Here is a 13,356-nt window from a genome sequence, read left to right as displayed (position 1 = left end):
ATAAGTAAAACTATTAATTTGAGTTATTTTTATGTCAAAGTTAAAATTTGTTGGCACGCACACATTAAATAGGTAAATTTAAACGGTAAAGCATCGTGTAAACAAATTACACATTTGTTTCATGAAAAACAGTTATTGTTCGTGTAAACCCACAAACACAAACCGTTTAATAGTTTCAAACCTTTAGTTTAACCTGACTGACAAGTCAAGTCAACCATCAATCGATCAGCATGTTACATTAGCATATACGATGGTAGCAGATTTATATACAAGTGACCACATTGAAAAAACTTAAAACTTTTAATTAAACTTTAAAAGTAAAAGTTTTATGTCAACTAGTTTAGTAACTTTGAAACATCATTTCTATTTAGTTTTGTTTTTGTTAGAAAAATCTATTGCTAAATCTACTCTTTAGTATTTAGTTTTATTTAGCTGTATATATATATATAATAAGCTTGAAGATGTTGAACATGCCACATGCCCCTTCCTTGCTAGTATGAGGAACTATTACACGTCATGGGTATTACTTAAGGAACCTACATGGTCATGCAAGACCAACAGGTTTGAGCCCACAACTTGTGTATTGGAAGGTCACGACACAAATCCTATGTATGGGGATGCTATAAGATTGATAGTGAATAAATATTCCTCAAATACTAACAAATTTCTATATGTATAGGGGCAAATAGTTATGAATTAGGAAAAACTTTATAAAATGCATTCATTAAAAACCAGCTTCTTAACTTTTTATTGACAAGACTTGACGTAATATTGTGACAAATAAGATCTGTCATAAATAAGCGACGGAATTTTAATGGATGAAATCTGTAATTGCATAAAAAAACTAGGAAGAACTTTATAGATGAAATGTGCAACTGGTAATTCTATCTTAAATTAAGCTTGTTTTTAGTTTCAAAATTGGTCTGAAACGGTTGCAAATTGTTTGGCACAATGGCACGTTCTGCAAATCTGTTTGCTATAAGGTACATAAAACAGATAATTAAACAAGGGAAGAGAAATATAGAAATTTGACAGGTGAACATTATTATTGTTTGTAATGAGTTAAAGGTTAATATACTAAGCACTTAATATTTAATTAAACAAAACAAACAAATAGTTAACCAAGTTTTCTAAAAATGGGTATTTGGGATGAGCCTGACCCTCGTTTCCTGTCGCATAGAGATGAACTAAATTGGTCCGATCGGATTGAGTTCTGAAATGTTAAATATTCTTGATATACAGTTCTATATATTATTGATCATCTTAAATTAAGGACGTGATATTCTTCTACATATAATTAAGTATATAGTCTGATTATTAACCAGATACAGTAATCTTTTAGACCAAAAATGAATATGTGCTTGGACTCGTGATGTACGTGGTACTCACATACTTGGCTCACAAACTAAATAAATCAGCATTAGCTGTTTCACTAAACACGTTAAGGTCTACTTAACTTTAGGATGATATGCTAATAACTTACACATGCTTAAAATACATGTATATAAGCGATGCTTATTATATCTTGAAGGTATAATTTGATGGTTATTTTAGTGTTATTAGATTAACTTGTCGATAGAGGAAATGACGTTAAGAGATTAAACGAGTTAGGTGACGCGAGATTGTGGACTTGCTTAACAATAATGTTATTTGGGCTTTGTTATTTGGTTTCATACTTAGACTTAAGTGTAATGTTAAATGGGCTTTTAATTGATTTATTTGGGCTCATAATGGAATTGGATTTGGATTGTATTAATCTATGTTTTTCATTCCTTGGATTATTCTAACTTCATCGAATACATAGAATAGAGAGGACGGTTACTTCTTTCTCTTGTTCCTCATCACATACACAGATTCTTCAAAATCCAATTTCATGTGTAGAAAATCTCTGTCTTATCCGATAAATCATTGCATGTAACCCGTAAACAGGTTTATATGAAAGTGTTCACGATTCAGAGATTAATCCAGGCAATTGTTCAAGAAACCAAGATTGAAATCAAGATTACAGGTTTGCAATGATCGAATTAATCATCCAGGTACTTAAATTATACAACATATTTTAATACGATTAATCTTAAATTAAGGAATATGCTTGTTCCCACAAACAAAACTTATGACCTATTAGGGCATCCGTAGTGAAGGAGCTTAAAACACCCATTTTACATGACATGTTAACGCCACGTAGACATGAGGGCTTTTTCCAGTTTTATGCGTAATGGTTTCATTTAACCACATAGTTAAAGTAATGTTTAAATACAAAAGGTAGTTGGTGGCAAACGCTGCAATAGGGCAACGCCCAATCTTTAGAGAGGTTTTGTGACGTAGGGTGTTTTTGAGGCGACAGATAGGTGAGCAAACGCCCCATTACAGATGCCCTTACTTAGCAGGATCTACAAGAACTTTATGAGAGAATATTCCTCAAGTATATATATGCAGAGGGCCTTTCAAAATGTCACTTGTTCACAGGAAATAAGCAAACTAGTTGTTCAATGAATCAAAACGGATTTTCTTGAACTTAACTGCATGCCTCCTCAATATAAACAATGCATATAAAATGGTACCCTTTGGACTTCTCCAGGGTACATAGATACCCTTTCAACATCTCCATAAACTTCTCATCAGATACAAGATACAAACAAAAGCAGGTGTCACACATATGTAAGGGCCCACAGTTCATGATGACCTGTAAAGTGAACTACCTGGATATTTTGTTCCCATTTTCATATTTAAATCCCATACTTCATATGTAAACCAAGGAACTGAAGGCACCTTCACAGGATATTTTTCTGCAATGGAATGAGCACAAACACTCTTTCTATTGTGATGTTTGTTACTGAATAAAATTCTAGAGACTAGAGAATTCTTCACATGATGAAGTGTTTTTCTGAAGACAATGGTACAATACTAGTATGTTTCTCAGCTCTATTGTTTGGTCCTTTATTTTATCCTTCTTTGTTTTTGGATAGATAACCTTTATTTACTCATGTCTTGAGTCCTGGTTAGATGGCTATGCTAGTCTATCTTTGTTTGTCACTTCTTTTTCTATCATGGTCCATGTCCCAGAGTGACTAAACATGCTTAGCATGTATCTTAATAAAATTTTCCAGAGTCTATTTCAAAAAAAAATAAAAAGGTACTGGTCTGGTCACTTCAAAGAAGGTGAAGTTTGGAATACAGACCCCAAAGATACAAGAAAGGTAGTCTTATCAAACTGATTAGATACAGAATCAAGTACTTGAAAGTGGCACACATTGGTTTTCAATTTTGGTTGAATTGCACGGGACACCTGCCTATAACAGTCTTCCACTTAGAGACGCTAATAAAAAAAATTAAGAAAATAATTACTTCACCTAGCTAGGTTCATCTTATGGTTTTGTTGGCTCTCTCTTTGAATCTGAATCCCAATTCTCTGCATGGGAAAGTTTGATAAAATTATCTTTGAAATAATATTAATTCCTTATGCTAGAGGACCCATGCATTTGAGTGTACAAATAGGCATGTTGGTGGAAAAGCAGACCCAAAAGAGAACATGTAAGCAACAAAAAGAAAATTGGTTATTCTATAAACAGGGAAGATGTTTTTTTTAATTAATTAATTAATTTTTTTATCGTAAGCAACCTCAGCTTGTGCAGTGTTGTAGCCTGACATGCATTGTGACAAATTCTAGTTTAGAGTCTGCATAAGTTGATGGCATTGGGGGGCCCTTTCAGCTTCTCCAGGTCAGCATACACCCTTTCAACTAAAAGCGTTTTTGGTATTCAACTTCTGTGTGCAAGGCTGTCTTGGATATCAAAATACAATATACGCACACGATTGATAATGTATATGAACATAAATTGAATTAATGGATTAATCAAAGTGTGATGACTGTGATCAATCTTGTTGATGAACACCGAAATATTGACCAAGTATTTATACAATAATATGGCGGGGATAATTGCTGTTATAAATCATTGCAACGGTTGTGACTTGTGAGTTGTGAATGAAACAGTTTCTTGGAGACTATTTGTAGCTGCGTAAGTTACCCGACCAAACATAATAATACATATAAAACCCAAGTCTAAAACGTGTTACATAAAAATATATAAGTTCACATAAATAAAACCTAATGATGTTTATATAGATCTAATAGGCTGGCCCAAGGGCCATTTAACTCAAGCTAGGGCTTGGGCCCTTGTTACACTTTGGCCTACCCAAGATCGTGTTCTTGAATTGTGATTTCATAAATTATAAACACAAGCGAAATTAATACACCATTTGAGATAGATTGAGTATGAATGAAAATACACAAACTATAAGCAACACACTTCATTGAAAACTTATGACCTATTAGGGCATCCGTAGTGGAGGAGCTAAGACCGCCCATTTTTCATGCCACATTAGCGCCATGTAGACACGTGGGCTTTTCCCCTTTCATGCGTAATGGTTTCATTCCACCACATTAGTTAATAATGTTTAAATAAATTAAAAATGAAATGCAAAAGGTGTTTATGATCTTCATTGGTTATTGCAATTAAATGCAAAAGATGATGGCAAACTTTGGAAACCCCGTTCTTGCGATGACGCTGCAAATGGGCAATGACAAATTTTAGAGAGGTGTAGTGGTGTAGGGCGTTTTTAGGGTGCCACGTAGGTGGACAAACACCCCACTATAAATGCCTTGGCAAGATCCGTAAGAATTTTTTATGAGGGAATATTCCTCAAGTATATGATACATGCAGAATGCCGTTCAAAATGTCACTTGTTCACAGAAAATTAGCAAACTAGTTGTTCAACGAATCAAACAGAAATTTATTTAATTCAACCGCACGCCTCCTCGATTTGAACAATACATATAAAATGGTGCCCTTTGGACTTCTTCAGGGTACATAGATACCCTTTCAACATCCCCAGAAAACTTCTCATCAGATACAACATACAAACAAAAACAGGTGCCAAACATATGTGTGGGCCCACAGTTCATGATGACATGTTAAGTGAATCCCATTTTCATATTTAAATCCCAAACTTCATATAAAAACCAAGGAATGAGCAACGGCCAACATTCTTTCTAGTTAACAAAATTCTAGAGACTTTGAGGATTCCAGCTCTCAGGATGATGTGTTTTTTTTTTCTGAAGACAATGGTAATATGTTTCTCCATTGTTTGGTCCTATATATGTTTTATCCTTCATTGCTTACGGATACATAATCTTTGTTTACTCATGCCTTGAGTCCTGATTAGATGGCTAGCTATGCTAGTCTATCTTTGTTTGTCACTTCTTTTTCTTTCATGGTCCAAATCCAGGAGTAATCAAACATGCTTAGTTTGTAATCCTTTAATTTGATATACTAATAAAATTTGCTAGGCAATAAAAGTGTATATTAAAAAAGAAAAAAGGTGGTTGCTTTAAAGAAGGAGAAGCTTGGAATCAATTCAACAAGCGTTCTAAAAGATATAGTCCCCAAAGATACAAGAAACTAAGAAAGGAAGTCTTATCATGCTGATCATATACAGAATCAAGCAACCAGAGAAGCCTAGATGAAAGCAGTTTTGATGTGCTAGCGCGAAAGTGGCACACGTTGGTTTCCAGTAATAAATAAATGATAAGACACATAATAAATGGTGTTTACTGTTTAGCTTATAAACTTAGAGAGGTTGGTGAACATATTTAGAAATAATTACTTCACCTAGCTAGGTTCATCTAATGGTTGTGTTGGCTCTATCTTTGAATCTGCATCCCAATTCTCCACATGGATAAGCTTGATAAAATTACCTAGAAATAAAGGTACTTTTCAGAGGCAATATGATGACCCATGCATTAGAGTGTACAAGTAGGCATGTTGGTGAGAAAACAGACTCAAAAAGACCCGCAAGAAAACATGCAAGCAACAAAAAAATACTGGTTATAATATAGACATGCAGGCAAGGTGTTTTTTTTATCCTTAGCAACCTCCAATTGTAGCCAATGATTAGAGTATATGTATAAAATAATTACACTGGTGGTCTGGTGCCCTTTCAACTTCTCCAGTATATATATACCCCTTTCAACTATGGGCCGGGTCTGGGTCTTTTGAGCCCAATAAACATAAATGAGCCCAAACAAACAATGAATTAGTGTTTAATATCCAGAAGTTGAATAAAGGAAATTGTCTTGTAAAGCTACCCTGCGAAATTCATAGTCGCGGTTTGAGAGATTAAGTATAAAATGATCGAAAATACACCAACCACATGCAGGACAGATCTAATTAAATGTTCTCTCCAATTTCAACAATGGAACTTTAATAACCACATGATCTGTCAAGCCATAGTAGTTAATTTCAACTTAAGGTATCCACATGATCTGCTTAATTCGACAATTGAGTTTACTACCGGATGGCATGGCATGCTATTCATCTGCACCTACACCTCCCTTTCTCTTTGTATATAGATCCAACAAAAACAAAACTGGTTAATGTTATAAACTGGCAAGGTGTTTTATATTGTAAGCAACCTCCACTTGTGCGGTATTGTAACCTGAAATTGTGACCAACTCTGGATTAAAGCATACATAAAATGATAGCACTGGTTTCAACTTCTCCAAGTCAGCATATTATAATACCCTTTCAAGTTTCAACTAAATACTTTTTTATTTCGAATCTGTTTTGGGCCGAATACCAGATTTTATTTGGGTTTAACGATTAACATAAATGAGCCCAACTATAATCACCACACTTGACAAGACCATCTAATTAAGTTAAATAAATGCTCTCTCCAATTTCAACTATGGAACTTAAATAACCACATGGTTTGCCATACCATAGTACGTAGTTAATTTCAACAGTTGAGTTTATTACCACATGGCGTGCCGATATTTGTTTTTATTCATCTTCACCTCCACAATTTCTCTCAAATATATAAGAGGAACTGAAAGAGATTTGGAAAAAGCAGGGAAGAAGGGAAGTGCGATTGCAGTGACATGTAAGCATTATTAATTCTCGATGGTAATCGATGAAATTAGGAATATTTTGGCATCTAATCCCACTTTGCTTTGAATATATGATGATGCATTGCATATAGTTTATGTTCCTCTTTTATGTCATGCTTTTTGTTTGGGATGATACACAACCAAAATTGGTTCATTCTCAAGTAACTTTCTCACTACATGCCAGTAAGTAGTAACTATATGTGTTTTGGTTCTAACATGTATCCATTTGTTTGGTGATTCTTAAGGGGTGATTTGGTTCTGGAGTATTCCATGTGCAGTCAGGAATTGTGACACCAGAAATTGTCGCTGGAAAACACACCGATTGGAAGGTCAACGATTCAGATTACCTTGTTTATTGGGTGAGTGCTGTATTTGAATAATCCAGACATCTTATTACAACTCTAAACAAAACATAAGCACATTTGAATATCCAAACACACACTTTGAGGTCAAATAAACTGATCAATCTTTTACATCAACATACTCTAATATTTGGTTATTTGTTCTACAGGCATATGAATTGGAAGAAACAGGGCATCTGCTCCAGCTAGTTGATCCAAGCTTAGGGTCTAATTGTACAACACAAGAAGCATTGAGGGATCTGCAAGTGGCCCTCTTACGCGTAAACGACAAAGCAGGCTTAAGGCCTGGCATGAATGAGGTCGTAGAGGCTCTAACGGATCAAACCAGTTTTGACCAGCTACTGGGGAACCAGCGTTATGCGGATGATGACCCTCTAACTAGCAAGACTAGGACATCAGGTGTAACACCCTAGGAAAATCCCACATCGGTCGTGGACAGGAGAGATCCTTGGTTCATAAGTAAATGTCTCGCCTCTTAAATTACCAACGCATTTTGGGCTTAATGGTAGTGGACGAGAGGAGAGCTCCATAGTTAAGTGTGCTTAGGTGGGAGTAGTAGCAGGCCGGATGTTACATCAGCAAACAAGATGTCATGGTCCGATAAAAGTACAAATAGATTAGTTATGGATGAAACGTGCACTGCGTCTATAGCAGGACCATCCAGATTGTCATTGGACGAAATAAAAGAAACTGATTACAAAATGTAACAAAAGTTAATCTAATGGAAACAAAGATACCATAATTAAAGTTTTTGTTGAAATTACGCATGTTGGCTCGATCAAATTTTTGTAATTGGGCGTGTTGTTGTAAGATTAAAGAATGTAGGTCTCCTAACGTCGGATCTAACATAACGAACGAATTTGTTCTTGATAAGCGATCGAGACGGGTGTGGTGAAATCAAACGATCGAACAAATAATATGAAGATAATATTGAACGACTCCGTAATCGAACCAATCCCACCCAAGGTGAGCTCCCCTTGGGTGGTTGATTACACCTTCAAAAAACACACATAAAAAGACAACAAAATGATATATTTATAGCCTAACACATTTTAGGACCTACAATTGTAGAAGTCTATTTATAGACCTACAATTGTAGGTCCCTAAACCGGACAAACGAACGGATTGTTCTTGATATGTAGTGTAACTTTACCCATTTTTGCCGGAAAATTTTTGAGCTCAGGGAAGCATGTGAATAGTGTCCTAAAAATTCATTCCAAACTTCGTTTAATAGATTTAAATCTCGCAAATATATTGTATGTAATGGCCCAGATCGAATTCAACACGAACTAAACTCGAAGAATACTTTGGCACAACTCACCAATTTTATTAATCAAGAAAATAACTCAAAACTTGATCACTTCTCAAATAACCCTTACATGAATTCTTTGAGATTATATGGAGGCTCGATTACAATTAGAGTAAAATACAAACTTCTATTTATCTATTAAATAAAATTCCATCTTTATCTAATAAATAAAATAGATAATTATCTCTAATTATAATAATTAATTAATGAGATCAATCCATTAACTCGAACCGGCCCCACCTTCCCGACCTATAACTCGGTTCAGGAATTAACTCCAACAATCACCCCCTTAATTTCCGAACCGGAATAAGCGGACCTTTAACTTCGAACACGTCTCTTTTGTTCCTTTTGAGTTGACCCACGATCTTGACCTTCTCGGCTTTCACAACCATATTGGTCCTCATCATCTTGGTATTCACCTCCTGGAACTTCTTTTGATCCATGACTTTGTTCTTTCGGCTCTCCCGAACTCGACCTCCTTTATGACTGATGACCGTCGTTTGAGTCATGCAAAAACCTAATTAACCTAAGTAGCTAGGGTAAGTCAGGTATCGTATCCACGAGGAGTATGTGGTCAGTGTGCAGTGAAACTGATTCCTAACATTATGAAGTAGTTAAAGTAAAGTGCTGATCACACTAGCAAACAATTTTGTTTTATAGTAAACGAACAAGTAATCAAAGTTTCAATCAGTTAACAAAGACAAATCACACCCGGGAATCCAAGTAAGCAAACTAACAGCAAACTCATGCACATAACAGATAAACTATCCTGTGTCAACTACAGACTGACTAACCGGTTAAACCTTAGGCATCCACGCTCGCTAACACACGGCACTGGTTATCAAACGGTCCCTGCCAGTGTGACTCAACTAAGGGCAAACGTATGCTTTCTCACAATTAACAGGTCAAACAATCCTATAAGCAATTATCATAGCAACTGGCACACTAATCGTTCTGATCGAAATAAACCTAAACGGACGTTGTGCACGATAATACTAGACATCAATACTCATAGGTTAACATCAACATAATTACAATCAATCGTTCTAGTACATTAGAAAATAACTGAAAGATTACAACCTATACATCCCGGGTATGACTCGAAGGATCTAGCCGCGTCTCGGCATCTCTCGGGCTTCGGTTATGATGTAATAGGACATGGATGATGCCTAGAGATGATTGATGGTGGCTCTCCTTTCTGCTCTGAAAATCGCCTGGAAGGTGTAAGATAGCGTCTAAGGTCGTGAAGATGTAATATATGAAAAAACCCTAACTTTCACGATTCTAGGGACCATCGCGTAGCGCGATGGTCTCCTCTCCTGGTCCATCGCCTTACGCGATGAACCAAAGTCAACGCAGTCATTTATAGGGCATCGCGTAGCGCGATGCCCCACCTTCAACACCCATCGCGCTACGCGATGGGTCTCTTTTCTCAGCAATTCCATATTGATGTCTCGATTCTCGTGCTGGACATCCCGGGTCTTCATTCCATGCTCGTATAGGTCCAAATTAAGCGCGTTAAGTACCTGTGACCTGAAACATAATAAACATGTATGAAGTACCAAAGTTCCTAAACTAAACGATTAAAACGACTTAGTTAACATACATAAATCTATACAAATAAACCGAACATTAATGACCATATCCCCGACCATTTCCTCGGCCCCATGAACTCGCATAACCGCTCCTTTGGTTGCAATTCTTGTCATATAATCGAGCGAACAACAATTTTCCTTGATCATCTTTTGTTCCCGAATCGTCTAACTTTTCCTGAATCGCCGTGGTATTCTTAACATAACCCAGAACTCCCACTGTTAATTTAATCGTGTATAACCGGTTTCTCGTTCGAAACGCCTTCATCATAAGTTTACCCTCGTCATCATACAAGAGCAAATAATTCTCTTTCATCTGAACATCACACCCGTTCTCCGTTGCTTGACCGAGACTTATTATATTATCTTTCAAACTTGGTATAAAATAAACATCGGGTAAAACCCGATCATCTCCGGTTTTCGATTTTAACAAAGTCTTCCCTTTACCACATATATCAACACACGACCCGTCCCTGAATTTTACCTTACCCGTTATATTTTTGTTGAGTTCGGAAAAATACGACTGGTTACCTGTCATGTGGTTCGACGCTCTGTTGTCGAGATACCAAGTGCCTTTTTCCACTTTCTCGGCTTCAAGCCTTTTCGGGTTAACTTGTTCTTCGTTTAAGTAAACTGTCTCGTGAAGATTTAAATAACCAGCCGGATCACTATCGGCTTGTTCTTTCGCTTCAGCCAGATTTGCTTCCTGGTTTGCTCGTCTTTGTTCCGGACACGAGGACGCGAAGTGTCCCATCTCGTCACACCGAAAACACTTAATCTGGGAGCGATCTTTCCTTTCTCTTACCCGTCCTTCGGTTTGGTACGATCCTTGTCCTCCGGTTTCCCGGCCTCTTCCACGTTCCCATGAACTCGGCCCACCTCTACCTCGGCTACCGGACTGATCATACGATTTACCTTTGTAACTACCTTTTGATCGATTGAAAAGTAACTGACTTTGAGACTCGGAAACGCGCTCTCGCCCTCGTAAACGTTCCTCAAACGCCTTAAGTCTTCCAACAACATCTTCAAACCTCATACTATCGAGATCAACAGTTTGCTCGATTGAGGCTACCAGGTTGAAGTATTTGTCTGGAACTACGTCGAGTAACTTCTTCACTAAAGAATCTTGCTCGAATACGTAACCAAGACCCGTTACCTTTGAAACCATACCGGTTATTTTTCCTGCAAACTGACCAACAGTCTCGTTTTCCGCCATCTTGAGTTTCTCAAATTCACTTTTCAACGTTAGAAGTCGAGCATTTTGGACTCGCTCGGCCCCAACATACTGTGCCTTCAAAGCCGCCCATATTTCTCGTGCATTCTTGTATTGAGCAATTTGAATAAGAATATCACCTTCCACAACTTGAAACAAAAACGACATTGCCGTTTTATTCTTCTTCGCATCAATAGCCGCACCCTCTTCTGGTTGAACGACTTCCCATAACCCTTGATCGTCCAAAATTGCTTCCACCACAATCGCCCATGTGATATAATTTGTTCCGTTCAATTTGGTAACCTGTAGTGATATCCCCCCGGTCACTTTGGGTTGGATTATCGGCCTTCCTTCTTCACCTGCCATTGACGCCCTTTTTTTCTTTTGTCGGTAAACACTTAATGGTGTTGAACTCCCTTGCTCCAGTCCGTTGGAACAAACACAAACAAATCAGTCCTGAACAACTTTCAAAACCGAACCTGTTCGCTTGCAACACCGCAATTGTGATTACCTCTTGAAATAAAAACAAATCTTATAAAAAAAAACCTTTCAAATGCAACAAATTATTGTATAATATTTAGGGATGGCATATCGTGTATACCCGTACACGATAAGACACGAACACGAAATGGGTATACCTGTACACGACACGAAAACTTTTCGTGTACCTGTATCCTAAACACGAACACGAACCTGTTAATACCTGTAATACACGATAATACACGATAACAACTGTTTAGTAACACATATTTGACAACCTGTTTAGGGAAATAAAAGTCGTCAAAAGTTCATAAAAGTCTTAAAATAAAACATAAATCCATGATCCTTAACAATTTTAAGACAAAAAACCATAGAAGCAAACAATAACAAGCAAACAAAAGTCGTTGAAAGTTTATAAAAGTCTTAAAATAAAGCATCCGAATTCTAATCAAACAACATCAAGTTCCAAACTTCCAAGCTCCGATTGGTCTTTTTTCTCAAATCTTCAATTCCAACCAAGCAAACAATCCAACCTACACACAAAATAAGTATAGTCAATTAGTCATATTAATCATATGGACAATTGGGCATATTCATAAAGTTTTACAAGCAACATTACTAAGTAGAAGGAAGCACCGGCGGCGGCTCTGACAACGGAGAGGAGAAACTGAGAAAGTCCGGTGAGGAAGTGGTGCCGGCTGAGAAGTGGTGGCAGAGGAACCACCGAAGAAGGGCGGCGGGCGAAGAGAGGTTTAGCCGGAGAAGTGGTGACGGTGATGGAGAAGTGAGTTAGGGTTTGGAAGCGTGAAAGTGGAAACGGGAGTTAGGGTTTGGGGATAAATGGATAATAATAGTTTATAATTATAATATTATATATACATATATATATATATTTAATTATAAAAATCTAACCAGGTACTTAGAGGTAAACATGTATTTTACCTGTTTAGACACGAAAATTAATAGGTACGAAACCTGTTAAGGCCTTACCGTTAGGTAACGTTTGACTTTTATGGCACCTTTATACTCTTTTAAACACAAAAATCTGATCCGACAGCTTATTCAATTGTTGCCTTTCTCTCTCTTTTTTTTAATTGATGCCTTCCTTCTCCGATCAATGTCTTGACAACGCTAACTGTAATTAAACTTTGGTTCTCGAATCCTAGCGACGAAATTCTTGCTCAACGATCCCGATCAGAAAACCCTGCTTGTTTCTTGAATTCCGTCGATAACGCCGATCCTACTGCCGCCGCAAACCGAACCCTCGTTTTTAACACAACTAACCTCGCGCCTGCCTTGCTTGAACAGGTCCTGCGAAACTTGTTGAAACCACACAAACCCGAACAAATCCCTTCTGTTCGATCTGCAACCTTTGTCTCGCCGTTCGAACACAAACCCGGTTGTTCTTGGTCTGCTCCTCCTGCGATCTTCAGGTTATTCGATCCTAGCTCTGA

General features: G+C 37.2%; 1 protein-coding gene across 1 annotated transcript; it reads left to right on the top strand.

Moving 5' to 3' along the window:
* The first annotated feature begins 7,123 nt into the window (after positions 1 to 7,123).
* On the top strand, positions 7,124 to 7,721 carry LOC143590488 (putative LRR receptor-like serine/threonine-protein kinase At1g07650). The gene is made up of 3 exons (XM_077070952.1): positions 7,124 to 7,129; positions 7,225 to 7,305; positions 7,458 to 7,721. The coding sequence occupies exons 1-3, from the start codon at positions 7,124 to 7,126 to the stop codon at positions 7,719 to 7,721; spliced, it is 351 nt and encodes a 116-aa protein (XP_076927067.1).
* Positions 7,722 to 13,356: the final 5,635 nt, after the last annotated feature.

The sequence above is a fragment of the Bidens hawaiensis genome, unplaced genomic scaffold (assembly GCF_021521415.1).
Source record: "Bidens hawaiensis isolate Kalapana, Puna unplaced genomic scaffold, B.hawaiensis_p1.1 tig00038606_1, whole genome shotgun sequence".
In the NCBI taxonomy this organism is placed as follows: Eukaryota; Viridiplantae; Streptophyta; class Magnoliopsida; order Asterales; family Asteraceae; genus Bidens; species Bidens hawaiensis.
Note: the sequence above shows the minus strand (reverse complement) of the source record. Positions and strands in the feature narration are given on the sequence as shown.

Excerpts from the sequence above, each read along its gene's own strand:
- LOC143590488 (XM_077070952.1), top strand. Across the intron at positions 7,306-7,457 it reads CAGATTACCTTGTTTATTGG|GCATATGAATTGGAAGAAAC; the intron begins GTGAGTGCTGTA and ends TTTGTTCTACAG.